The sequence below is a fragment of the Armigeres subalbatus genome, chromosome 1, assembly GCF_024139115.2.
Source record: "Armigeres subalbatus isolate Guangzhou_Male chromosome 1, GZ_Asu_2, whole genome shotgun sequence".
In the NCBI taxonomy this organism is placed as follows: domain Eukaryota; kingdom Metazoa; phylum Arthropoda; class Insecta; order Diptera; family Culicidae; genus Armigeres; species Armigeres subalbatus.
This window is the reverse complement of record NC_085139.1, coordinates 258,980,282-259,008,217: the sequence shown is the minus strand read 5'-3', so window position 1 is coordinate 259,008,217 and position 27,936 is coordinate 258,980,282. Positions and strand designations below refer to the sequence as shown.

General features: G+C 42.6%; 2 protein-coding genes across 3 annotated transcripts in view; both read right to left on the bottom strand.

The window, feature by feature from the left end:
* Positions 1 to 1,993: 1,993 nt before the first annotated feature.
* LOC134207254 (uncharacterized protein K02A2.6-like) lies at positions 1,994 to 6,889 on the bottom strand. The gene has a single exon (XM_062682974.1). The coding sequence runs from the start codon at positions 6,563 to 6,565 to the stop codon at positions 1,994 to 1,996; it is 4,572 nt and encodes a 1,523-aa protein (XP_062538958.1). The 5' UTR covers positions 6,566 to 6,889.
* A 4,275-nt stretch (positions 6,890 to 11,164) lies between these two features.
* LOC134206988 (protein SPT2 homolog) overlaps positions 11,165 to 27,936 on the bottom strand; it is a 29,509-nt gene continuing 12,737 nt past the window's right edge. For both annotated transcript variants that reach the window (XM_062682730.1, XM_062682731.1), the window contains exon 2: positions 11,165 to 13,455. In XM_062682730.1, the coding sequence (XP_062538714.1) occupies positions 11,578 to 13,455 (1,878 nt within the window). In that variant the 3' untranslated portion in view covers positions 11,165 to 11,577. The remainder of the gene's footprint in view (positions 13,456 to 27,936) is intronic.

The window sequence follows — 27,936 nt, the reverse complement described above, 5'->3', positions numbered from 1 at the left end:
TTCGTGGGGCAGTACCAGGCGGGATTTATGGGTGAACGCTCTACCACAGACCAGGTGTTCGCCATACGTCAGGTATTGCAGAAATGCCGCGAATACAACGTGCCCACACATCATCTATTTAACGACTTCAAAGCCGCATATGATACAATCGATCGGGACCAGCTATGGCAGCTAATGCACGAAAACGGATTTCCGGATAAACTGATACGGTTGATCAAGGCGACGATGGATCGGGTGATGTGCGTAGTTCGAGTTTCAGGGCATTCTCGAGTCCCTTCGAAACCCGTAGAGGGTTACGGCAAGGTGATGGTCTTTCGTGTCTGCTATTCAACATCGCTTTGGAGGAGTAATACGAAGGGCAGGGATTGACACGAGTGGTACGATTTTCACGAAGTCCGTCCAGTTATTTGGTTTCGCCGACGACATTGATATCATGGCACGTAACTTTGAGAGGATGGAGGAAGCCTACATCAGACTGAAAAGCGAAGCTAAACGGATTGGACTAGTCATCAACACGTCGAAGACGAAGTACATGATAGGAAGAGGCTCAAGAGAAGTCAATGTGAGCCACCCACCACGAGTTTCTATCGGTGGTGACGAAATCGAGGTGGTTGAAGAATTCGTGTACTTGGGCTCACTGGTGACCGCCGATAACGATACCAGCAGAGAAATTCGGAGACGCATAGTGGCTGGAAATCGTACGTACTTTGGACTCCGCAAGACGCTTCGATCGAATAGAGTTCGCCGCCGTACCAAACTGACTATCTACAAAACGCTTATAAGACCGGTAGTTCTCTACGGACACGAGACCTGGACGATGCTCGTGGAGGACCAACGCGCACTGGGAGTTTTCGAGAGGAAAGTGTTGCGTACCATCTATGGTGGGTTGCAGATGGCGGACGGTACGTGGAGGAGGCGAATGAACCACGAGTTGCATCAGCTGTTGGGAGAACCATCCATCGTTCACACCGCGAAAATCGGAAGACTGCGGTGGGCCGGGCACGTAGCCAGAATGTCGGACAGTAATCCGGTGAAAATGGTTCTCGACAACGATCCGACGGGAACAAGAAGGCGAGGTGCACAGCGGGCAAGGTGGATCGATCAGGTGGAGGACGACTTGCGGACCCTCCGCAGACTGCGTGGTTGGCGAAGTGCAGCCATGAACCGAGCTGAATGGAGAAGTCTTTTATGTGCAGCACAGGCCACTCCGGCCTTAGTCTGATGATAAATAAATAAATAAAAAACATTATTGACAGCTACATCAAACAACTGAAAACCGAAATACTCCGCTCGGTGCACAGGTTGAAGAATTGACCACGCGATGCCTCTGTAATCAACCAATCAAGTTACCAACCAATCCACCATTCAAGCAACTAACAAAACTACTAATCAACTAACCAGCCGACCAACCAATCAAGCAATCAATCAGCCATCCAAGCAAGCTACTAACCAACCAATAAGGCAATCAACCATTCATGCGAGCTACCAATTAACAATTCAACCAACTAACAAATCAAGCAAGCAACCACCCAATCATTCAACCATTCAAGCAAGCTACCAACCAACCAAGCAATAAATCAATTAGACAACCAACCAATCAATCAATCAAGCAACCCAAGCAACCCAAGCAACCAACAAAAAAAAACAGTCAAGCAATCAACAGAACAATCATCAACCATTCAAGCAAGCTACCAATAAACTAAATTAGGCTACCATCTTTTACGTTCGCGGATGGTAGTGACCGAGTACATTTCTCGTATGACGATTAAAACACGCGACGTAACATTAAACGAATTAAAACTATATTTTAAAAATAACTTCTCCGATTCATGGTACAATCATAACAACAAAAGGTATACACACACATACAAAACGATTATCCTACTCGGCTATTCTAGCATCGACGGATGACAGATACAACTGCCACCAGTGAGCTCAGCGATAGTGTTCGTAATTGTAGTTAGGGATGTCCATTATCCCAACATCTCCCCCTTCAATACAGCTGATAGGGATCAAACCGTACCGGCGGTCTTCTAGCACGGGAAGAGCGACGAGGTACCTGGGCAGCTGTAGTTTGTTCATTGGCTGATAGGAACTCTGCTGACGACGACGTTACAGAGCTTGGCATGGAGGATGATGTAGGCTTGGACGAAGACGCTTCTGGTGACACCCACACTTGTGCAGGCTCTGATACTGATGTAGGTTGCAACGGCGTTGAATGTTCGGACGAAAATCCAGGCATTGTCGATGACGATATAGATGTTGCGTTCGACTTGGACAATGATGGTAGCGGAGGTGTTGTCACCGGGTTTGGTTTTGACAAATTCCAGGCGCTGAGCAGAATATCCAAAGGCAAATTAACATCACGCTTACCAGGCTTCGTTGAGGAGTTATTACAGTTGGAACGAGTTCGAAGCTGGTTTAGATGTGCATGAACCATACGCTTATCTTCCACCCACACGTTGAACATAACACGTCCAATTGGTTCCAAAACAACTCCGGACGCCCATCTCCACTGGTTACTTGAGTAGATCTTAGCATATACTAAATCGCCTTTCTTGAATGGTTTCCGCCTAGTCTTTGTTTCTTCACTGCACACTACTGTTGGAATGGTTGTCGGACGAAGCAAGTCTAAGCTCGTGCGAATTTTGCGTCCAAACATTGCTTCCGATGGTGATTTGCCTTCTGGTGTTGCTGGATTTGGCGTAGTGCGATAGGTCAACAAGAAAACGTCTAACGCTTCCTGTATTGTTCCTTTCCCCTCTCGGATTTTCTTCACGGATCTTTTGAAGGTGTCCACAAACCTCTCTGCTTGTCCATTTGACTGTGGATGATACGGTGCTGTGGTGATGTGTTGTACACCGTTTTCCAAACAATACCGTCTGAAATCTGCGCTAGCGAACTGTGGACCATTGTCGCTAACTAATGTTTCCGGCATACCAAAGCGGGCAAAAAGGCTGCGAAGAATGCCGATCGTGGTTGAAGTAGTGGTTGACTTGGTTTTCACTATTTCAACCCACTTGGAGTGGGCGTCGACGCTTAACAAGAAGTATTCTCCTTCGATTGGACCGGCGTAGTCCACGTGTACACGTTGCCATGGATACGTTGATTTTGGCCATGATAGCGGCTCGGACTTGGCTGGGCTTTTAGCAACTGCTGCACAATGATGACAGGAATTAACATGAGCTACGATGTCTTCATCTAACGACGGCCAGTAAACATAGCTACGAGCAATCGCCTTCATCCGCTGCATTCCTGGGTGACCTCGGTGCAAATGATGTAAACAGCGCTTTCGGAAATTCGACGGAATCACCAGACGTTCGCCGAACATTATGCAGCCTTGTACAGTTGATAGAGAATCCCGACGATCGTAGAAACGTTTAGCATCTTCGCCTTTGACACTGGACTTTGATTTTGGCCAACCATCTTGGATGAAGCGGAAGAGCTTCCCCAGCTCATGATCTGAACGTGTTTCTTCTTGAACCATTTTGAAGTTGAGTGGTAGAGCATTGACTGAGCTTGTGGCTAAGGCTTTGATATCCTTCTCCAGAACGATGCTAGCAACCACGAAATCCTCTTCAGGCTTGACATGATGCTGTATCAGTCGGGATAGGACATCTGCGTTGCCGAATTTATCCGTGTTGACGTAGACGATCTTGAAGTCGTACATCAGCAACTGTAGCGCCCAACGTTGTAGCCGATTAGCGGTGTAGACGGGGATTCCTTTTTTTGATCCGAAGATACGAAGTAATGGAGCGTGATCGGTCTGTAACGTGAACTTTCTGCCAAAAACCATTTTGTGAAATTTGGTAACGGCGAAAATAATCGCGAGTCCTTCGCGATCTGGTTGGCTATAAGCTTGCTCTGCTGGGGTCAATGCTCTAGAAGCATGCTGTACAACTTTGATTGATCCGTCTGGGAACTTGTGACTTAACGTGGCCCCGATTCCGATGGATGACGCATCTGCCGACACAATGATGTCAAGTGCCGGATTGTAGTGTGTTAGTAGCAAATCGGATGACAGGATCTTCTTGAAGTTTTCGAAAGCTTTTTGGCATTCAGACGACCATACGAAATGCCGTCCGTTCTTGAGGAGCTCATCTAGTGGATACCTTAGCATACGCATACTTGGGACGAATTTGCCGTAATAGTTTATCGCTCCTAAGAATGAGCGTACCTCTGAAACATTGGTTGGGGCTGGCATGTTGCGGATCGCTTCGATTTTGGCCGGATCCGGTCGTAGACCACGCTCATCGATCATGTGACCAACGTATTTGATTTGTTGCTGGCCAAACGAACATTTCTCCGCTTTGATTGTGAACCCGTACTCTTGAAGTCGACGAAGAACGTTTTCGAGGTTCCGCTGATGGTGTTCCTCATCCACACCGCCAATTAGCACGTCGTCTAGGTAACCTGACGTACATTCTAATCCAGCTAACATGGTATCCACCAGCTGCTGAAAAGCTCCAGGTGCTGTTTTTACTCCCGGCGGAAGCCTGTTGTAGCGGTAGAGTCCCCGATGTGTGTTGATAGTTAGCATATCCCGGGATTCTTCTTGCACTTCAACCTGCAAAAATGCGTCAGAAAGGTCGATTTGACTGAAAACTTTGCAGTTTGACAGTTTTGCGAAGATGTCCTGTGGCAGTGGAAGCGGGTATTGATGCGGCTGTAGAGCGTCGTTCAAACCTGTTGAGTAATCTCCGCAAATCCTTACCGCTCCGCTTGCTTTCCTCACGACGACTATTGGAGCGGCCCACTCTGAATACTTCACTGGTGTTATGATCCCAGCGTTTTCCAAACGATCCAACTCTTCATCTACGGTCTTGTGCATTGCGTACGCGACAGGACGCTTAGGTCGGAAAATGGGTTGTGCTCCTTCTTTCAGCGTAAGTTGCACATTCGCCTTAGTACACAGCCCAGGAGCATCACTGAACACCGTCGGGTAGGCCTGCTTGAGAGTGCTGATCGCTGATGTCGAACTAGTGACATGGTTGCAAAAACGATTCATGGGTACCGACCAGAAATTGAATTGATCGATTAAATCCAGCCCAAGCAAGTTGAGCTGTTGCTTTACCACGTAGAAACGAGCCTGACGCTTCATCCCGTTAACCGAAACCTCACAGGAACATTCAAACATTAACTTGAGCGGCTTTCCGGATGCAGTGGACGCTTGGACGGTTGTTGGATTTGACGCAGGTCGCCCGATTTTCCGCCAGGTTCTCTCGCAGATGATGCTTATATCCGACGCTGTATCTAGCTGTAAGCTTATTTGCCGATCATTCGCTAGCACTTGCACAAATCTTCTTCTCTTCTTTACATTCTTCACCACACTTTTTACGACGATACTTTTTGTTTCCATTCGGTGCGATGAAAAACGCTTGTTTTGACTTCGTGGACTTCTCGCCTTCCTTGCGCTGGAACAGTATCCGTCCTTGTGTCCAATTTGCTTGCAGTCTCGGCATTGATGCTTCTTGAAAGGACAATCTTTGGAGTAATGCATAGCACCGCAGTTCCAACACGGCGAACCAGGTCCGGTACCAGTAGCCCGGTTTGATAGGGGAACCGGAGAACGCCTCTCATATCGGGATGCACGCTTCCCGTCAAATTTCTTGCTTTTGATTGCTTGAACTGATGTCGAATTAGGCCTTGCCTCAATCATCGCCGTATCGTGCTTGATGCTAAGGAGCCGTTGGCACTCATCCGATATTTGCTCCAAACTGATATCGGCCCTTTCTTCGATTCTGCTTAGCAAACGCGTTCGAACCTCAGCATCGCTTTCTGCTTTTAGTCCGCATACGAACACTAGGCACTTGAACTGATCTTCAGTTAGCTTCCCAAGTTCAAATTCCACACATAGTTTGTTCACTCTGCATGCATAGGTCTTGAAATCCTCTGTAGCTTGCTTGGCAACTTGTAAACAGCGATAGCGCCGACTTAGGACAGATTCAGATGTGCCAAACAAACTTTTTAGCTTACTTACGGTTTCGGTAAAGCTAACATCCTTCGGAAGCTTTGGGAGAATGTAGCTAGTATACCGTTCGTGTTCCATTGGACCTACTTTACGGAGGAGAAGACGCACTTTCGCCTCATCATCAAGACGAACTGCATCCTTGGCAAACAAATCCTCGTATCGAACGAACCAACCTGCAAAGGTAACATTTGCATCTGGCTCGTAGCGGAACTCTTGGATGTTGCTTGCGAGAGAGTCCAATATTTGCTCCGGATTCTGCGTTGGTTGTTGGTGCATTGACGACAGCATCGTTTGGAAGAAGGCTTGTTGTTGTTGTTGGAGCTGCTGGAAGAACTGGAAACATTGCCCAACGAACTCGTTGGATGATGTATTTTGATGCTGCTGTTGTTGTTGATTTGCTGCATGTGGATACTGCTGAAATTGTGGCTGTCCAGCTACTGGAAGCATCGGCGGGCGAAGAATCGGATTCGTCTGTTGCTGCTGCTGTGGCACGAACACTGATGGGTTGGGAACTGCTGTATGCTGCATTCCGTTCGTCGCAATTGATGGTGGATGCGAACGATCAGCCCCAGGAGGCGTATTGTGTTCGTCCATTCTTCTCCTCTTCCTTGTTGGAGACACTCTTCTCACTGATTCTCACTATTTCCTTAACTACTCGTCGCCACTTTTACGTTCGCGGATGGTTGTGACCGAGTACATTTCTCGTATGACGATTAAAACACGCGACGTAACATTAAACGAATTAAAACTATATTTTAAAAATAACTTCTCCGATTCATGGTACAATCATAACAACAAAAAGGTATACACACACATACAAAACGATTATCCTACTCGGCTATTCTAGCATCGACGGATGACAGATACAACTGCCACCAGTGAGCTCAGCGATAGTGTTCGTAATTGTAGTTAGGGATGTCCATTATCCCAACACCATCCTTTTAAACAACCATCCTATCAAGCAACTTACCAATCAACCTACCAACCAATCATTGAACCATTCAAACAAGCTACCAATCAACCAACCAATAAATCAAGCAACTAACCAACCAATTAACCAATTAGGCAACCCACCAATCAACCACATAACCAACGAATCAAGTAACTAGGGATCCTATAATGAGAGATATGCGAAAGCGGCCATTGTAAGCCAATCGAGCATTGAGAACTGTCAAAACGTGAGCCAAATGAACGTTGTTATTGTTGCAGATTGAGACGAGGTTGAGAGGTATTGAGATAGATTTTAAGAAAAGTTTCATCGAATAAACAATTTGTTTTACTTTCGCGAGTAGAAGTAATCTAGTTTATGTATCGTGTTTCACCTATTTGTATTCCACTTTTTTTAGTGATAATGCTTATTTAAACACTGTTAGTAGACAGACAAACATATTCCAAATTGTTATCAAATGCAAAGTCATACACAAGCTTCAACATTTTGCGCTGCGGCAAGTGCTGGAAGCGTTTGCTAACAAAAGTAACAGCGTTGCTAAATCATCTGGAAAAGTATTTGCATATCTCTCATTAGGGAAGATCCATTAATTACGTAACGCAAAAATTGGGCATTTTCAACCCCCTCCCTATGTTACACTTTTGTATGAAACGTCTGAAAATTTTGTATGGATCGTCACACTTTGGCCAACCCCCTCCCCCCTCAAAGCGTTACGTAATTTGTGGACGCTCAATATAGGATCCCTACAAGTAACCAACTAACCAATCAAGCAAACAATCATTCAAGCCTACTTTCAATCAATGAAGCAACTAACGAATCAATCAATCAAACAAGCTACCAGGGTTTGAACCCAAAGAAAGGAGAATGAGAAAATCTCTTACTTATCATGTCTTTTTTTCACAAGGTAGAATGCATTTACACACTAATCCAGCACACGTGCATTGTAGTTGCCAAACTATCACACGGAAGTGTGCTGGAGAGTCGAACTCGACCGTACCGGTAATACCGACTAAACTCCCTTGGGCTCCGCCATCGTTTCCCCCAGGAACTACCTCCCAGTACTACTTCTGGGGGATGGCAGTACTTAACGTACTCGCTCATTCTCGCTCACACAGGCACCCGTCCCATGCGAGTCTTACTTGGGTGCTCACTCTATCGCACCCTCTAACACACCCTACATGCTCTGTTGCACCTCTATCATGCCGTGTGGGTCTGACTTGTGTGCCCACCCTTCTCATGCCATGTGGGTCTCACTTATCATGTCTGTGGGACTCGATAGGTAACATTAAAAAAAGTATCGGTAGCTGTTACGATAAAGAACTGATTCGGGGGGCTACAACCCATGATAGGGAGTGAGTGCTAGTAATGGACCCCTTAACGACGGAAACTTACTTCAATCGCTTCGCTAGAGTAAGACTCATGACAAATTGCCATTCTGCAGCACTAGATGTCAAGCAACAGGTATCAGCATCGCGTTTCGTACATATGTAACACATGGTAAAACATTCATTTTTACTACTAAAACATGTATTTTAAAATTATATAGCCAGGTTGCCTATTATGGCCATCCCGGGTCCATAATACGCAACATCGAGTTTGTTTACATACGTATTATGGTCCCCCATTTGATTTACATGTTCCATTTCCACATGTTCCTGTTGCCTATTATGGACCCCCCTTCTGTGCTAGTAATGGACCCTCTAGCGCGTTTACATTCATAAATTGGTTAATATAACTAAATTTCAGTATCCACGTGCAAAACAATTGTATGGAATTACTACCCTGATAAATGAAGCAACTTTATCCTATGGAAGTTTGCAGGAAATTGTATATTCAAGCGTCAACTCTCGGTTTTTGTTCAGGGGGTTCATTACTAGCACTCACTCCCTAAATCTCTTTCAATAAGCCCCAATTGCGGAGGGCACTGGTTCTGATGATGCATTTCAACTTGTTTTACACAGCAGTGAGAAAAAATTTGGTCACCAACATAAAATGAGCGAGAACAAAGTGTTTTATCTGTTTTATCAAACTCCCTAGGTGGGGCCGCATATCCGAATCAGATTTTTCCAACTTGTATACTTACAAGTGCGATAGTTTTGTTTTCATGGCTTGTTATGATGCGAAGAAATGTTTGCCTCTCTTCTATCGTCGTTCTTTATCTATTGAGAGCGACTTCTGCAATCCCTGCAAGCTACTAATCAACCAACTAACTTATCAAGCAATTAACTATTTCATCAACTAACAAATCAACCAATCAATCAATCATTCAAGCAACCAGCATAACAAAAGCAATTGAGGTAATAATAAGCAACAAAGAATCTAAAGCGTTTTTCTGGTAGCACAATGACATTCTAATTTTTGAAAATTACATTTAATGTCCATAAAGTCTAATCCGTCGGGGTTCCAGCTGGGGTTCTCGAGAGTGGTGTGTTGCTGTAGACGATGTTGAGTTTTCAGCTCGCATTAATTCTTCAACTGATAATATCGATAGAAAAGCGTTCCAATTTTCTGTAATAAAAAAAGGTTGATAGATAGATATTGATAGATTTTAAAATGAACTCACCTAATCTACAAACTCCATTTTGTCCGGCACTCCCAAATGTTCTACTGGGATCCACTACGTCATTGGTTAAAGTTACCGAGCGAGGCATATTTCGACACAACGCCGGTTCTATTTGACGGTCGTAGTTTGGGCACTACAGAGTTGTTACTGCTCGACCTTTGCTCACATAATTATCCATACGGTTCGTGATTTCGTTCAACGGGATCATCGTGATAAAACTCTTTGGAGTAGCGTTTCACCGATTACGTCTGGGTGACAACCACATTGCATAGGCTACCACCAGCTGTCGTACCTTAACTAAGAACATATTTAATTTTTCGGATCGACACCAACTTGCGACACCAAGAGCGAGCAATGTATGGTTCTGCATCACGATCGAGATCTCGATACTAAAATACCCACAGATAGGCATTTTTGCCTTGCGATTCGATTCGTCTTCGAGAATGCGGATTTCCACCTTTTAACCACGGACCCTCGTCCTTTGGGCCGATCGCGGTGCTGTAACCCTTTTGCCTAAGGTAAGCGCGATGTTCCGTCTTTGAAATACTAGAATTCTTCTAGCCGATTCAGAGCCATAGAATGCGATCGGAACGATATTCGGTACTAAAATCAAATTCAATAAGAGATAATTATCGTAATATTAGTTCAAATTACCAACCTTCAATTTTCGCTTCTATATCACCGTTTCTCTAGAAAATTCTGTTGATCTGTCAGAACAAATTCGGGATCAAAAATGAAGCGTAAATGGCAAGAAATGTGACTTCGGTAATTTTCTGAGCAGCCAATACACTGGGGAAATATTTTCGCAAAATTCGCCAAGATTAAATTGTAATCTTGAGTAGATTACTTTTTAAACAACGCTAAGTATAACTTTTATAAATATAAGAAGAGATTTGTTTAGATACTAGCGTGGATTTGTTATATTTCTGAGTGAACCAACTAACGAATCAAGCAAGCAACCAACCAACCAGTCAACGAATCAAGCAACCCACCATTCTAACATTCAGGCAAGCTACGAATCAATCAATCAAGCAACCAACCAAGTAATAAAGCAATCAAGCAACTAAGCAATAAATTAGGCCATAAACCAATCAATGTCGAGCTGAGTTGATTGATGTACTTATAACGGATTTCCGGACCTCCTATCAAAAGTTCGTTTTCAAGTGATCCTAAAATATGTTTTCGTAATCATTAAGGTAATTTATTATTACCGCAGTGTAGGAAACGTTGGTAGATCAATGTGAACTGGAGATTGCTATGAAAGTGAGCATCACTATGGAAGTCTGGTGAGAATTGATTGGAAATTCGGGGAACATTTCTTGCTTTCTTGAGCATGCTTGCTTCAATGTTTTATACCTACTTTGTATTATCTCTTGACAACATCTTTTTATGTACACCTTTTTTCAAATACTGTTGTACATCGTTGGGGATAAATGTAGCCTGTTGATGCAACAACAATAAAGATAAAGATGTAAAATATTGTAACATGGCGCCCAACCAAATATTCTGTACAATGGCGCCCAACGTGGAACTCATCAAAACTGTCCGCAACCTAGGGTTCAATGGCGCCCAACTATATATTTTGGCTACAGCATAGGATCGTTTTGGACAGCATTATACTTACATACTTATACAGTTTTTGACAAGCAAAAGGATTTCTCAATATTCAACTGAATTTAAATTCTTCATGTATTTTTGCTACATACCTTATTTATATATCGAATAGAATTTCGTGTATACTTTAATTTTGTATTTCTCTCATAAGGAGGAGATTAGATTGCCACAATAGCTATGCAACATGGGTTTTTACAATTTGTAACAAAATTGTTCTGCGCCGCATTCGGGTGCCGATTCAAAATGTTAGTTGTAAAACAGTAACCTACTGAGTACCGAACCAGTACGCTGCAATAAACTGAAGCTCTAAATCTTTGTTCTACTGCATACAACATAATTAGCGTGTTAAAGCACAAACAATAATTAATAAATCAATAGTAAAAAATAAATAAATATTTCCATAAAGATAAAAATTGATCAAAATCAAATCATTGAACAACAATTGCTCCGTACGCCCAAAATACACAATTTCCCCGTCTATCATTTCCGCTTTGCGGCCTGTTTCTTCTTCAGCGCTTTCTGCCGCTTCTCCTCCTCCTCCATCCGCATATCCTCCAGATCCTCCATCAGGCCGATCTTCTTACTGATGAACTCCTCGCGCATCTGCTGGGCGAAGCTGCTCTCCATCTGCCGGTCGTCATAGTCCTCGTCCCGGTAGCGGGATTTGTCGTACCCGAAGATGGCCTTGATCTGCGACGAGTAGTCCATCTCCTCGTCGCCGTCGTCGATGAAATCGTCCATCTCCGAGTCGTACTCGCTGTCGCTGTCCTCGATGACGGGTCGCCGTTTCTTGAACGGGGCCGATGACGACGACGAAGAAGGCTTGCCACGGGCATCCAGTGGTCGCTTCCGCGTCACATCCGGAGGAGGGAACTGGCGAGTCTTCTGAACGTCCGCCGGTGGGAACTGACGTGGTTTTTGCACATCCGGCGGTGGGAATTGGCGGGTCTTCTGCGGAACGTCCGCCGGTGGGAATGGTCGAGTTTTTTGTCCGTTGTTCGTGGACGAAGTTGCGGGTTTTGATGATTGCGGGGGTTTTGATGCGGATGAGATTTTTGCAGAACCATTTTGTTGAGATGACGGAGTGGGTTTTCTAATGTTAGAAGAGTCCTTGAAGGATGATTGTGAAGTGGGAGACCGTTTGGATGCCGTTAGGGCCGCTTCTAATTTACTCTTCGCGGCAACTGAATCTAAAGATGGTTTTTGCAGGGACGCCCTTCTATCGTCGGGTCGAGAGGAAGATGGTTTCGAACTGGAACTGGAGGAAGTCGATGGCTTCGAAGAAACCGTCGTTGATGATGGCTTCAAAGATGTTGTCGATGATGCTGGTCTATCCGATCCTGATGAATTTAGTTTTGGGATGCGTCCGTTAGGTGCCATCACATTTGTACTGGATGCTCCGGATTTGTTGGCGCCGGCTGTTGGCGGGACTTTTCCGGCTTTTATTGCATCGTATTGTGCTAATTTGATCTGTCGTTCCTTCTCCGAAAGGCGAGCGTCATTTCGAATTCGGTCTCGGATTTTCTTTTGCTCTAGATAAGCTTGTCGTTCCTCATATTCTTTTTTCTCCTTTTTCGTCATGAGTCGTTCTGGTTCTTTCTTCTTTTCAACTACCGGGGCTTCTACTTTGACTGGTTCCAGTTGTTTTTGCTCGGCCAATTTGAGGAGTGTTGCAAAATCCGGAGGAGCTGGCCCAGCAGGTCTTCGTGCCTTTTTCTTTGCAGCTTCCTCCTTGGCCTTGGCTTCTACTTCTTTCCGTCGCTCTTCTTCCGGGTCGTACCTGTCCGGACCGACCAGTTTTTTGCTACTACTTCCACTAGCACCTTCCTCGTCCCGAGTGGTTCCTTCTCCACCGTCTTTTCGCTTCCGAGTTCTAGGAGCATTCTCTTCCTCTTCGACCCGGTTTAGTGCATCTTTCACACGAGCTTTCGCACGTTCCATGTCTTCCTTGCTCATAACTCGTTTGGAACCGTCCTTGAATTTTTTCTCCTCCGGTGTGTTCTTGTATTTGTCCATCAGTTGCTGATAGAGTTGCGACGCGACGTTCGACGTGTAGCCGTAGTCATCTTCGTCCGGTTGCTCCGGTCCTTGCAGCGTCAACGCGGTATCATTCTGATCGATGGCATCGTCCAGCACGGATTTGTTGGCCGATTTGATCACCTTCAGCATCTTTTCGATCTTTTTCTTCGCCTTGGGATCTCGCTTGGCCATCAACTCATCGCGTTTGCGCTTCTCTTCCTGCGCCTTTTGGCGTTCTTCCTCCTCCTTTTTTGCAAGAAACTTTTGGATGTTGGCTGACAGCTTCTTGTCCTTGGATTCCTTTTTGGGCGGAGCGAACTTGGTGGAATAGTAGCGTGACTGTGGAAGAAAGATATAAGTTACATTAACTTTGTAATAAGTAATGAGTATTAGGACTAAGAAGGGGCCACTCGAGTTCAGTTCAAAGTTAATTGCCTATTTTCCTGGTATTGACCATCCTACATGGCAAAAAGCTGACACAACTTCACTACTTCAATTTACTTTGTTGAATCTTTGTTTGCAAAAGCAGATAAGTCGTTTTGAAAATATGGTTTTAACTAGATCAGTGCATTCGCTGATGGAGAATGCCTGTAAATAATACTGACACTGACTCGATGTTAATGAGTACAACGCACATGTAGCATTCATTCGGAAAATAGATTGTGAGGGGCTTCGACTATGTGTCCGGTTTGAGAATTCCGGACTCATTCAGTAGCCACCAAAGAACCATTTTTTTATGTGACAAGTGATCCGATTCGCCGACGAAAGACTCCTAAATCGGTATCAGTCTGTTAAACAGAATATGCGAAGGAATTTTGAACGCCGTGTTCAAAAGGGTGATCAAGATCGTTCTGTAATTGGTGCACTCTAGTCTGTGCCCTTTTTATAGATTGGGCATATGAGGTCATCCAACCAGCCGGTAGGCAGTTCTTCAGCCTCCCATATTTTCTGAATAATGTAGTGGATCGATTTTTGCAGCCGCTCACTTCCATGTTTGAGATTCCCTTCCGGGATCTCGTCCTTCCCAGCAGCTTTACTGTTTTTCAACTCGTTTAGAGTCTTCTTTACCACATCCAGCGTTGGTGGTTCCACAGCTTGACCGTCGCCGACTATGTCTATCCTGCTTCTTAATCCAATTTTGTTTTCACCTTTCATCAAATCTCCGAAGTGCTTCTTCCACCTGGCTGCCATCAAAATCTTGTCTATCAGCAAATTCCCCTCTCGGCCATAGCACATGGCGGGCACTGGCGTGGTCTTATGCCGTGTGACATTGACAGTTGCGCAAAACCTCCGCATATCGTTTCTATTCATGTTCTCCTGCGCTGCAACAGCTATCACACTCTCTTCGAGCTGCCTTTTTTCTGTGGTGGATTCGTTTCTTGCTACACTATAGACGAATTTCGCGCCAACTCGACCAGCGGTTGGCAGCACCATCTCAGAATCGAATGAAACTTGGTGGGCATAAAGATATGGTATTTCTAAGCCACTCTGCATACTTAGTTTTCAAAAATTGTCAAGAGTAACATTTGATGAGGGCCTAATTTTTTCATGGATTTTTATAAATCGATGTAACTCTAAAATGACAAGACCTACAAAAAGTGTTGTATGGCGGACTGTCGAAATCCCAGAAGTTTTTGGAAAAATATCCAAAAATAAAATACCGATTTCTACACTGAAAAATTAGTTTTAAAAATTAAAATCGATATTACAAAAAACCTCATCTCAGAAATCGATGAAATTTTTCTGCAGATAGGTATTTTAATTATCTAACTTTTCTGGGAATAATGTTCCTGTGACATATTTAAGGAAAAAAGTTTTTCTAACAAAAACTTTTTCATGTCCATATTGAGTGAAAATTTATCAGCGTGTTTTATGCCTACAGCGCCAATTATAGGTTCAGCAGCCTATCATCAACCAACGACACATTTTGGAAGTATAAAAATTTGTTTGGGAAGCAATTTAGCATAATCTAACATTAATGTGGACCAACATTTGAAAAGCGTTTATATTTTCCTAGATTGCTTATATGAATGTTACACACAAATGACCAGATTTACAAAATTGTGATGTTTGATGGACTATTGTAAATTTGCCTGAACTACGGAGTCTGAAACATAAAAGAGCGTTTCGTTCATCGAGAAAATAAATTAATGAATGTAAAGATTAAAATTTGTTTGGTAAAAAAAAAAATTGGACGTCTATTTTTTTTTATCAGATAAACATTTTGATTCCAAACGATGAAGCTCGGTAGGTAATTTCATTAGGGGGATTTCCGGTAAACGCACATTTAAAGAATAATAATTTTTTCGCATTTTTTTTAATTTTTTCTTCAATTTTATTCGTTACTACATTTAATTCTTATTTCTACTTGAATACTCATTAATTTATAAACTTAGTCGAACAATTCAAAGACTTTTGGGTCTTCATCTGAGTTGGAGTATTTTTTTAGCCAGGATTTTATTATGAGCAATTGGTATAAAAGAATGAAGCTTTTGTGTGCCAATTATAGTTTTTGCTTTTTTGAAAAGTTCACCAAACTCTTGTTGAGTACCGTCGTCGGGGGTGACAATGGGTCAAATGGGGGCGAGAATGGGTCACTGTTTCAACTATTCAGAATGCTTGGAGAATGGATGTATCTGAGGACAAGAAGACAAAAATATAAGAGACCTTTTAGAACGATTTTGCTCTACGCCCTCCATGCTCGCGGTGAGAGCGATGACCCATTCTCACCCCCAGACCCATTGTAACCCCCGATGGCGGTATTTCTCATTCGTGATATAACAGAAATGTAATATAGTGATATTTTTGTTTGATTGAAAACGTGTCCATTCGCCCATTCGTACAACTCCCGAGGAGTCTTGATAGTATTTCCATAATCTTTGGCAAGAGTTGCTCGTTTTGCCATTCGTTTGAGAGTGCCACCAATAGCTTCGCAAGGGCCTTTTCCGTGCGATGTTGTAAAAAAGTGCCATTCTGCTTCTAAGCCATGTTTTGAATTTAAATTATACAGACTTGCAAAGTTCCTTTTATTTTTATAATGTGCTGCAGCTCACCCAGACACAAAAGTAATTTTTGTAAAATCGATCGACTGTTTCAAAAAGTCATTACTTCTGATTAATAAAGCTAACGTTCTCTAATTAACCGTTTCTTTTAAAGTAAATTTCGAATAGATGTATTGTTGCCTGGGAATTATTCCAACCTTGAGCAGAATTGTGGATAATGAATGAATAATTTTCAGAGAGATCTAACAGTACAAGTGTATTGCTGTTTGCCAATAATGTCATAAGTTATAAGTTTATCAATTTTTTGAATAAAATACGATACAAAATCATCTACAGGCTTTATAACGGTTTCTAAATTACACCGTTCAGTGGTTAGCCTTTGCTGAAAAACAACATCTTCTTTTCCACTATTACAATTAAATATCACTTCAGTTTCGTTTCGGCAACATTGCCCGTTTTCAAAGTACCGTCAACTGGGGGGAAGATGATCATTTTTAAGACAAAACATGCAATAACAATGTGTGTTTACATTTTAAATCGAAACAAATATTTTCAAAACATGTACTGCTATACGTTGCAATAATCAACAACTTTAGTTTTCTGAAATGCGTTCGCATTTATTAAAATAAATTAAATTATCACACATTTTTTGAGTAATCTGGTTTGGGGTGAAGTTGATCAAGACAGCTCTACTAAAATCATTATGACCTAGTAGTCAAAATACACTAGGTTATTTGTATGAATGTTGAATTTCCTACGTAAAGAAGTCTACGAAGTCAATATTTGAAACGAAAATAGCGTCATTTATGACTATCTCTCTCTTTCTTCCACAAAATACATTTTCATGATTATAATCGAAAAACTCGGATTTCTACCTAGAGGTAACTGAGAACTGAGAATATTGTTGACTACCGTTTCATAAAAAAATTTGGCACTTTTGACTGACACATCAAATGATCATCTTCACCTCAATGATCATCTTCCCCCCAGTTGACGGTAATTATTTTTTTTGTAATTGTTTTTAAGTTACTTCGATACAAAAAGTCAAATTAAACATAAACCCATTTCAAATGTTGGTCCACAATTATGTTAGATTATGCTAAATTGCTTCCCAAACTAATTTTTATACGTCCAATATGTGTCGTTGGTTGATGATAGGCTGCTGAACCTATAATTGGCGCAGTAGGCATAAAACACGCTGATAAATTTTCACTCAATATGGACATGAAAAAGTTTTGTTAGAAAAACTTTTTCCTTAAATATGTCACAGGAACATTATTCCCAGAAAAGTTAGATAATTAAAATACCTATTTGTTGAAAAATTTCATCGATTTCTGAGATGAGTTTTTTTTGTAATATCGATTTTAATTTTTAAAACATTTTTTTTTCAGTGTAGAAATCGGTATTTTATTTTTTGGATATTCTTCCAAAAAACTTCTGGGAATTTCACGACAGTCCGCCATACAACACTTTTTTGTAGGTCTTGTCATTTTAGAGTTACATCGATTTATAAAAAATCAATGAAAAAAAATTAGGCCCTCATCAAATGTTACTCTTGATAATTTTTGAAAAACTAAGTATGCAGAGTGGTTTAGAAATACCATATCTTTATGCCCACCAAGTTTCATTCGATTCTGAGATGGTGCTGCCAGCCCCATAGAAGGGTTGGCGCGAAATTCGTCTATATCGCCCTCTATTGCAACGGGTACGAGCCACTAGCATTCGACTCCTAGCAATATTTTTCTCGTCCGTCACTCGTTGGCCCTCCTCATCAAACCAACAAGGGTCTGTTCAAATATTACGTAACGCGGAAAACGTTGATTTTAATAACCCCCCACCCCCTCGTAACAATCTTTAACAAAATTTAGAACTACCCCCACCCCCATGCGTAACGCGTAACAAATATATATTTTTTTAATCTTGTTTTTGGTAGAATTTGAACCACGATACAATAAATTATTATTTTTTATGTATTTTATGCTATTTTGAAGACAATAACTATTTTTTGAAAAATTTAAATATTTTTTCTCATTGTTACGCGTAACAATTTCTCGAAGGACTCCCACCCCCTATATTTTGCGTAACAAATCGTAACAAAAATAAAACAACCCCCCACCCCCCATCGCCCTACGTCCTATTTGAACAGACCCCAATTTCATTCACGCTTAAAGTAAATTACACATCGCATGAATAATTTTCACACATGACGACGATGACACGAGAAAATAGCAATCTGTGTGAAAATTATGTGTAAGACATGCACAGTCGCTGTGTAATGTCTTTTATTCTTTTAATATGTGTAATAAACTTTGCTTCGAACTGTCAAGTCTATTTTGATCGCCATGGTGGCGGTTGCGTCCGGCATGCATCGCAACGATATGTTACAACTAAAATGTTTCGACACGATACAACTAAAATGTGCGACTATAAACATCGCACTTTAGTTTGGTCATATCGAAACAAATGGGGACTCCTCTGAAATAGTATAAAATGTTGCGATAATTTTCAATTTACATGAAAAAATATAATTGAGATTAGGTCCATTTTCCGACCGCTCTCTCACTGTGTGAAATGAACTCATCGGAAATCGTTAACCGTCAAATACACTAAAATGAGTAACATGGCAGTTACTCATAATATGTGTTATTCCAGGTCAAGGCTACCTTACACCTCGGGAAAATTTTCCGCCGGATTTTGGTCCCCATGCATTTTAAATGGGGCCGGGATTTTGATTTTCCGTGCCCAAATTCCGAAAACATCGCATATGTAAAAACACATGGGGAAAAAATCCGCGGATCAAATTCCAGAGGTGTAAGGTGGGCTTTAAGGTAGCCTCACACCTCGGGAATTTGGTCCGCGGATTTTTCCCCATGTGTTTTTGCATATGCGATGTTTTCGGGATTTGGGCCCGGAAAATCAAAATCCGGCCCCATTTAAAATACATGGGGGTCAAAATCCGGCGGAAAATTTTCCTGAGGTGTAAGGTAGCCTTAACCTGAATAACATATTGTGAGTAACTGCCATGTTACTCATTTTAGTGTATTTGACGGTTAACGATTTCCGATGAGTTCATTTCACACAGTGAGAGCGGTCGGAAAACGGACCTAACCTCAATTATATTTTTCATGTAAATTGAAAATTATCGCAACATTTTATACTAAACCCGTTTTGCCCGTTTTGTGTGAACGAAACACAAAATTGCGTTAATGACTTTAAGCGTGTTGGTGTCGCTGTGTAGTGCCTAACACTTTCTGCGCTGTTGTAGTCACAGCATCGTGGATATTTTCCCACAATCTGTTGACGTCGTCAGATTCAGTGGCATCTCCTATCCACTCGTCCAGCTTCTGGAGGCACTGTTCAACAACTCCTCCAAATGACAAGCGTTGGATATTGAAACGCATCGTTCTGTTGTTTTGTGGATTTGTGACGCTGGAGAATCGCACCTAAATTTTTGCAACAACATAATAGTGATCTGAGTCGCAGAGCATTATAGCTGAATGAAGGCTTGCCGTACCAATGACAGGGCGAAAGCTCTATCTTCCGATCTGCGCGTTTATATCTTTGAAGATAATCTTTACATCGTGTTTTGGGCACTCTCCATAGGTCTTATCAAGGCTCTCATAGAACGCATCCTTATCGGGGCATAGATGCTAATCAGGCTGTAGTTGAAGAATTTGCCCTTCATTATCACCACGCAAATGCGATGACTTATCGGCTTCCACCGGATTACCTGATAACACGAGTCATCTGCTTCCCGATGACCTCACCATGAAGCCAACTCCACGTTCTACTCTGTCACAGCCGCTATAGTAAATGTGGTACTTGAATGAAGTAGTTGCGATGGGATCCGCCGTTCGAAATTCACGTTCTCCAGTTCTGGTCCACCGCATCTCCTGGATTGCTGCCACGCTCAAGCCAATTTTTCTGTAGCTTACGAGCCAGGAGCCCAATACGTGCGGGTTTATTCAAAGTTCTAACATTCCAAGATCTAACTCTCCAATCGTTGCCGGGTCTGTCGCCGTGGAATCCATCCGTTTGCTCTACATTTGCTTTTCTTGGTAACTGTAGAATCTTCGATACAATTCCTTACCAGGGTCGCGCTACCTACATCGCATTAAAGGAGCTGCCTTCTCGATGGTACAAGATGGAGAACTGTGTGCACAGTTTTGTTTAGAGTCACTTGCTGGTACCCGGACGATGCGATGGTCAGCCGCTCCTAACATGGAGAACAGAAGCTCGATCAGATCTACACCTCCGATGAGGAGCAAACCTTCCCCTTCCCAGTTGAGCGTAGTTCCCACCAGAGTTAGTTACGCGATCTTCCCTAAGGTTGTTGGTATTCCGGTCGGCTCTACGAGAAGATAGGGATAGGTGTTGCTGGGTAAAAGGCTAAACACCAGTGGGGTATATTTTATTTCTTCAGCTACGCATTATCCATGGGGCTACCCCAAATGGCATAATGCCGTTTGGCACAATGAGTTGAATAGCCATAATGGCATAAAGACCATTTGGCATAATAAAGAAAAATAGTCATAATGATTTTAGGGCCATTTGGCATAATAACCATTTGACATAAAAATTAAAATAATTATAAAAACTCTAGGCAGAATCTCGATTAACATCTCTATTATTGCCTTATTCTGGGCATATGCGTGTTTTAGGGAGTAATTTACTTTTTCACCTAATTCCGGGTTTTACTCCTTTTACTGCGACATTTACTCCTATTTAGACTTACCCTGAATAAATGATTATCACAGTCGAATCTTGAACACGATTTCGCAGTGCGTTAAGGTTACTTAACAGTATGGTTATCTTATTTTTTCATACAATATTTATTTTGAAATACCTTATTTTGATTGGCCCTGCATCTGACAGTTAGCAAATTCGATAGTCAACAATAAAAATAGTGTTTTCATTATCGTCTCAAAGCGTTTGACAGTGCGAAGTTCGAAAACGGGGTGAGAAAGATTATCACAGAAAGCTAAACAATTGTGAAAAGAGCAATATATCGAAATAATTTTTTTTCTCAATTTTTTTTAAAATCTTTTTTTATAAAAGAATCTTAATCTAAAATCAATGTTATTCATTTACCAGGGTGTTCCAACCTTTTTTACTTAACTTTTTTTTTTTAATTTTTGATATTTTTTTCATTTCCTGTTTTTTGTTTGTTTATCTATTTTTTATTTTTTTCATTTCTCTTTTCATATTTACTTTTTATCTTAGAATATTACTTTAATCAGCATTCGTTTAATAATTAAAAAAAAAAATAAACCCAAATTTAATATTATTCTAGATTACCATTATTTATTCATGAAAGTAGAACTCAAGTTCATAACAATTCACAAACCAGTTCGAAATAGCAAAACAATATTTCTGCACTGAAGCCTTTTTAGTGCTGTTTTTTAATTACGATATCCATGATATTAGTAAGCATCTGACGCAGCGAGAACTGATTAGTCAGTGGCTAATTGTTCTATTTCGCGTTTCTGATTACCATAATAAACCCATTGAGGGCTGCTTGTTCCAAGTCGTTGACATATTCGTTATCATTTCCAAAACTTGCAGATTGTGATATGCTTCTTCCTGCGTTGACATTGACTGCCTTGTGTTGTCACCGGCAAAGTGTCGGTATGCTACCTTCTTATCAATGCTTCTCAGCGTGCCTTTTAAGACTGATATTGGTACATCATCCTCATTCTCGACTTCATGGAGCATTGTAAAGAATATTGTAAGATTTGCGAATCGAGTCAGCTGGAACTACCTTCAGCACTTTGACGCCCAAAAGATCTTTTATGTTGCTGGGCTATGGTAGGTTGGTCAGAGGAGGTGCCCGCGGACTCGAAAATAGACGAAGCCAATCTGAGTAATCTCTAAAAACGTGCTGACCAACCATGTAGAGAGGGGGAGCACCCAAAAATTGACGTGGTAACGGAAATTACGAACATAATCAATCCCAACTCGTCGTGCTGATTCTCTGCGACCTACTTACAATGGCTAGGCAGCAGTGGAAGTCTCAGCTAATGTCTAGTAAGGAGGCGGAACGTGAGATACGCCTCCTTAGCCGCCCCAAAATGTTAAGTGCAGTAGTCCCACCGATTGAATTTCATCGGTAGGACAACCGTTACTGGTGGATGGTTTTCGGGATCCTGCTCAGAAGAGCTCGGCGTACAAAAACTTGACTGTAGAGGGGCTGATTGATGGGATTTATGTCGGAGTCCTATGCCCGGCTGAAGTCATCCGATGTAAGGGTTTGGATGAAATGACTGAAGCCGGTAAGCTGGTCGATACATTGAAAGATCAGTGGAGAGCTGAGATCCAGAACGAATAGCTGTCGTTTACGTAAGAACTATGCGGGAACGCTGGCGATGAGCCTATATATGTGCCCGCCAGGTACGTCTGGCGGCAGTTAAGAAGTTGCTCGATAAGACCAAGTTGATGGTAGGATTGATGGTATGTTACGTGATCATACACCAACCACTTGCGGTCTGCTACGACTACGCTCATAAGTCATTTCAGATCTGAAATTCGGCAGGAAATTTCATGTAGTACTGATTCTCAACAAAATATTTACTGTATCTCAGCAACCGAAACGTCACTTTTACTGAGATCTCGGCAAAAGTCCAGTTTTCTGAGACTAGGGACAATTCGTGGAACTGAAAATTTCTCAACTTCATCGGAAGCACACGCATACTCGGCGATGTGCTCAAGGATCGTGGATTCGACATCGTAGCGCTGTAGGAGCTTTGTTGAAAAAGATCAATGATGCGAACGTTTAGAGGTAATCATACCATCTACCAGAGCAGTGGCAATACACACGAGCTGGGAACAGCTTGCATAGTGATGACTGATTAGCAAAGGCGCTTGATCTGGTGGTGGCCGATTCATGAGAGAAAGCGCAGTTTGAGGTTCAAAGGCGAGGTCTACAACTTTAACATAATCAAAAGGAATAATCCATACTCCGGAAGCACTGATGATGATAAGGACGCATTCTACGCCAGCTGGAACGTGAGTACGACATCTGCCCAAGCCATGACTTCAAAATCAACGTTGAACGCTCAGGTTGACCAAGAGGATAAGTTTAGAACGACTTTTGAAAAATTCAGTGCCCACCGGCTGACGAACAAAAAGCCTTCCATATCGGTACACCTGGAGATCACTACTGCAGACAGAATCACAAATCGATCGTTCCGATTGATGGACGGCACTTCTCCGACATGATTGACGTCAGGACATATGGTGGCGCTAACATCGACTCTGATCACTATCTGTTGATGGTTAAACTATCCGTTATCAACAATGTTCGGTATCGACGACCGCCGCGGTACGACCTAGAGCGACTGAAGTAACCTGCATACGCGCAGTATCTCGAGGCAGCCTTGCTAGAAGAGGGTGAGCTCGATGGGGCTCCTCTTAAGCAGTGGTGGAAATACTCACTTCACGAGTAAGAAAAGAGTGTAATTGAGCCTACAAAAAATGCCACACTCGCGCGAACCTACGGCCTGCATTTTTCTGGTGCTTGCTTTGTTCGCGAGTACGGGCAGAGCAAAGTAAAAAAGCAGGGCAGTATTTTGTTCGGGAGTAAAAATCACGGTCGCGAGTATTTGTGGTTATTTCGAATACAATGGATAAATTTCACTTGTGATAAACACAATAACTATAAACAAAGGTGTTTTTGCTCGAACACCTCGAACATCAGTGATAAACATGCTCCCAGGTTGTTTTATGGTATTTTGCAAATTAACCCGAATGACTCGCGAAGCTTCACGAACATTTTTCGAGGTTCGTTTTTCTGTTTTCTCTGCGAGTAGTAGGTAGGCAAGAACAAGGCAAAACAAGTGTTCGCGAGTATTTTGCATTGCCTAGTTCTCGTTTTGTGAGCTAGGTTTACAGATTTCCACCACTGCTCTTAACCCGTTTCGGTCTGACCTAGAAATCAAAATTGAAATAACCCGTGTAGGCTCATTTTTCGTCCGATTGCCATGAAATTTTCAGGGAAGAAGCGTCATCATGTCTATTTTTTGATAAATGACTTGATTTGACCATGGTGCCAATCCGGCCAGATTTTTCAAAGGGGAGTCCTGGGTCAGCTTTAGTCAAAAACGGGTAATTTTTCTTAAAACAATTGATAAATAAGCGAAAGTGCCCAGAATGTTGATGCAAACGTAATCAATCATCATTGAACAGTATTAGAAGTTAGTTTTGATACAATTGAATCACCTGGACATTGTTCCGGATGTTCCGGGAACCTGGTTCCCTGGGGTATCCCTGGGGTGGTGGACACTTTTCAAGTGGACACAACCCAGTTTTGCGACATATCAAACTTCATGGTTTTTGAAAAGAATCCTAATAGATGAGTTTTTGAGGGGTTTTGGACGCATTGGCCACATCCGGAAGTGTTTCCAAGATCCTGGTTCCCGCAGGAAAGCGGACAAATTTCGATTAGCACCGAAACCCATCTTGCGCCATATCAAACTTCATAATTTTGAAGAAAACGCACAACACATAATTTTTTGAGAGGTTTTGGACACATTGGCCTTGTCCGCAAGTGTTCCCGAGAGCCTGGTTCCCTCAGGGAAGCGGACAAATTTCGATTAGCACCGAAACCCATGTTGCGACATATCAAACTCCATGATTTTGAAATACAAGCTCAATAGATGAGTTTCTGAGAGGTTTTGGACACAGTGGCCACGTTCGGAAGCGTTCCCGGGAACTTAGTTCCCTCAAGAAAGTGGACAAATCTCGATTAGCACCGAAACCCAACTTGCGACATATCAAACTCCATGATTTTGAAATACAAGCTCAATAGATGAGTTTTTGAGAGGTTTTGGACACAGTGGCCACGTTCGGAAGTGTTCCCGGGAGCCTGGTTCCCTCAGGGAAGTGGACAAATTTTGAATAGCACCGAAACCCATCTTGCTACATATCAAACTCCTTGATTTTGAAAGACACGCACAACACATGATTTTTTGAGAGGTTTTGGACACATTGGCCTTGTCCGTAAGTGTTCCCGAGAGCCTTGTTCCCTCAGGGAAGCGGACAAATTTCGATTAGCACCGAAACCCATCTTGCGACATATCAAACTCCATGATCTTGGAAGACAATTTCAATGGATGAGTTCTTGAGAGGTTTTGGACACATTGGCCACATCCGGAAGTGTTCCCGGGCCTTTGGTTCCCCCAAGAAAGTGGACAAATCTTGCCTAGCACCAAAACCCATCTTGCGATACATCAATGATTTTGAAAAACAAGAACAATACATGATTTTTTGAGAGATTTTGGACACGTTGATCACGTCCGAAAGTGTTCCCGGGAGCCTGGTTCCCTCAGGGAAATGGACAAATTTTGATTAGCACCGAAACCCATCTTGCGACATATCAAACTCCATGATTTTGAAAAACAAGCTCAATAGATGAAATTTTGAGAGGGTTTTGAGCACATTGGCCACGTCCGGAAGTGTTCTTGGGCGCCTGATTTCTTCAGGGGACCGGACAAAGTTCGATTAGCACCGAAATCTTGCGACATGTCAAACTCCATGATTTTAAAAGACAAGCAAAATATATGAATTTTTGAGAGATTTTGGACACATTGGCCTCGTCCGTAAGTGTTCCCGAGAGCCTGGTTCCCTCAGGGAAGCTAACAAATTTCGATAAGCACCGAAACCAATCTTGCGACACATCAAACTTCATGGTTTTGAAAGACAAGCTCAATAGATGGGTTTTTGAGAGATTTTGGACACATTGGCCACATCCGGAAGTGTTCCCGGGAGCCTGGTTTCCTCAGGGAAGCGAACAAATTTCGATTAGCGCCGGAACCCATCTTGCGGTATGCCAAACTCCATGACTTTGAAGACAAGCTCAATAAATGAGTTTTTGAGAGGTTTTGGACAACCTGGCCATGTCCAGAAGTGTCCCCGGGAACCTGGTTCCCGCAGGGAAGCGGACAAATTTCGATTAGCACCGAAACCCATCTTGCGACATATAAAACTCCATGATTTTGAAAGACAAATTGAACACATGATTTTTTTGTTGAGATTTTGGACACATTGGCCACGACCGGAAGTGTTCTTGGTAACCTGGTTCCCTCAAGGAAGTAAACAAATTTAGATTAGTACCGAAACTCATCTTGTGACGTAACAAACTCCATGATTTTGAAAGTCAAGCGAAATAATGAAGTTTGATATATCGTAAGATGTGTTTTGGAGCCAATCGAAATTTGATCGCTTCGCTGAGAGAACCAGGCTCCCGGGAACACTCCCGGACGTGGCCAGTGTGTCCAAAATCTCTCAAAAATTCATGTATTGTGCTTGTCTTTCAAAATCATGGAGTTGGACATGCCCCAAAATGGGTTTCGGTGCTAATCGAAATTTGTCCGCTTCCCTGAGGGAACCAGGCTCCCGGGAACACTTTCGGACGTGATCAACGTGTCCAAAATCTCTCAAAAAATCATGTATTGTGCTTGTTTTTCAAAATCATGGAGTTTGATGTATCGCAAGATGGGTTTTGGTGCTAGGCAAGATTTGTCCACTTTCTTGGGGGAACCAAATTCCCGGGAACACTTCCGGACGTGGCCAATGGCTCTCAAAAAATCATGTGTTGTGCGTGTCTTTCAAAACCATGGAGTTTGATATGTCGCAAGATGGGTTTCGGTGCTAATCGAAATTTGTCCGCTTCCCTGAGGGAACTAGGCTCTCGGGAACACTTGCGGACGAGGCCAATGTGTCCAAAACCTCTCAAAAAATCATGTGTTGTGCGTTTCTTTCAAAAGCATGGAGTTTGATATGTAGCAAGATGGGTTTCGGTGCTAATCGAAATTTGTCCACTTCCTTGAGGGAACCAGGATCCCGGGAACACTTTCGGATGTGGCCAATGTGTCCAAAACCTTTCAAAAACTCATTTATTGAGCTTGTCTTTCAAAATCATGGAGTTTGATATGTCGCAAGATGGGTTTCGGTGCTAATCAAAATTTGTCCACTTCCCTGAGGGAACCAGGCTCCCGGGAACACTTGCGAACGTGGCCAATGTGTCCAAAACCTGTCAAAAACTCATCCAATGAGCTTGTCTTTCAAAATCATGGAGTTTGATATGTCGCAAGATGGGTTTCGGTGCTAATCGAAATTTGTCCACTTCCTTGAGGGAACCAGGATCCCGGGAACACTTCCGGATGTGGCCAATGTGTCCAAAACCTCCCAAAAACCCATCTATTAGGATTCTCTTCCAAAACCATGAAGTTTGATATGTCGCAAGACTGGGTTGTGTTCACTTGAAAAGTGTCCACCACCCCAGGGATACCCCAGGGAACCAGGTTCCCGGAACATCCGGAACCATGTCCTGGTGATTCAAATGTATCAAAACTAACTTCTGATGCTGGTCAATGATGATTGACCACGTTTGCATCAGCATTCTGTTTACTTTCATTCATTTATCAATGGTTTTAAGAAAATGACCCGTTTTTAACTGCACCTGACCCAGGATCCCCCTAAATAAATCCGGCCGGATTGGCACCATGGTCAAATCAAGTCGTGTACCAAAAAATAGACATGATGACGCTTCTTCCTGAAAATTTCATGGCAATCGGACGAAAAATGAACCCACACGGGTTATTTCGATTTTGATTTCTAGGTCAGACCGAAACGGGTTAAGGACTGCTGGAATACAGTGAAAGCAGCCATTAACGACGCAGCGTAGAACAACGTCGGGTATGTGAAGTCGTCGTCAACGTCGAAGAGTGCAGACAGATTCTGGAGGAGAAGGACGAAGCGCTGGCGGTCGCGCTGCAGCACGGCAGAACGTGGGACGCTATAGACGGAAGCAGGTACCCGG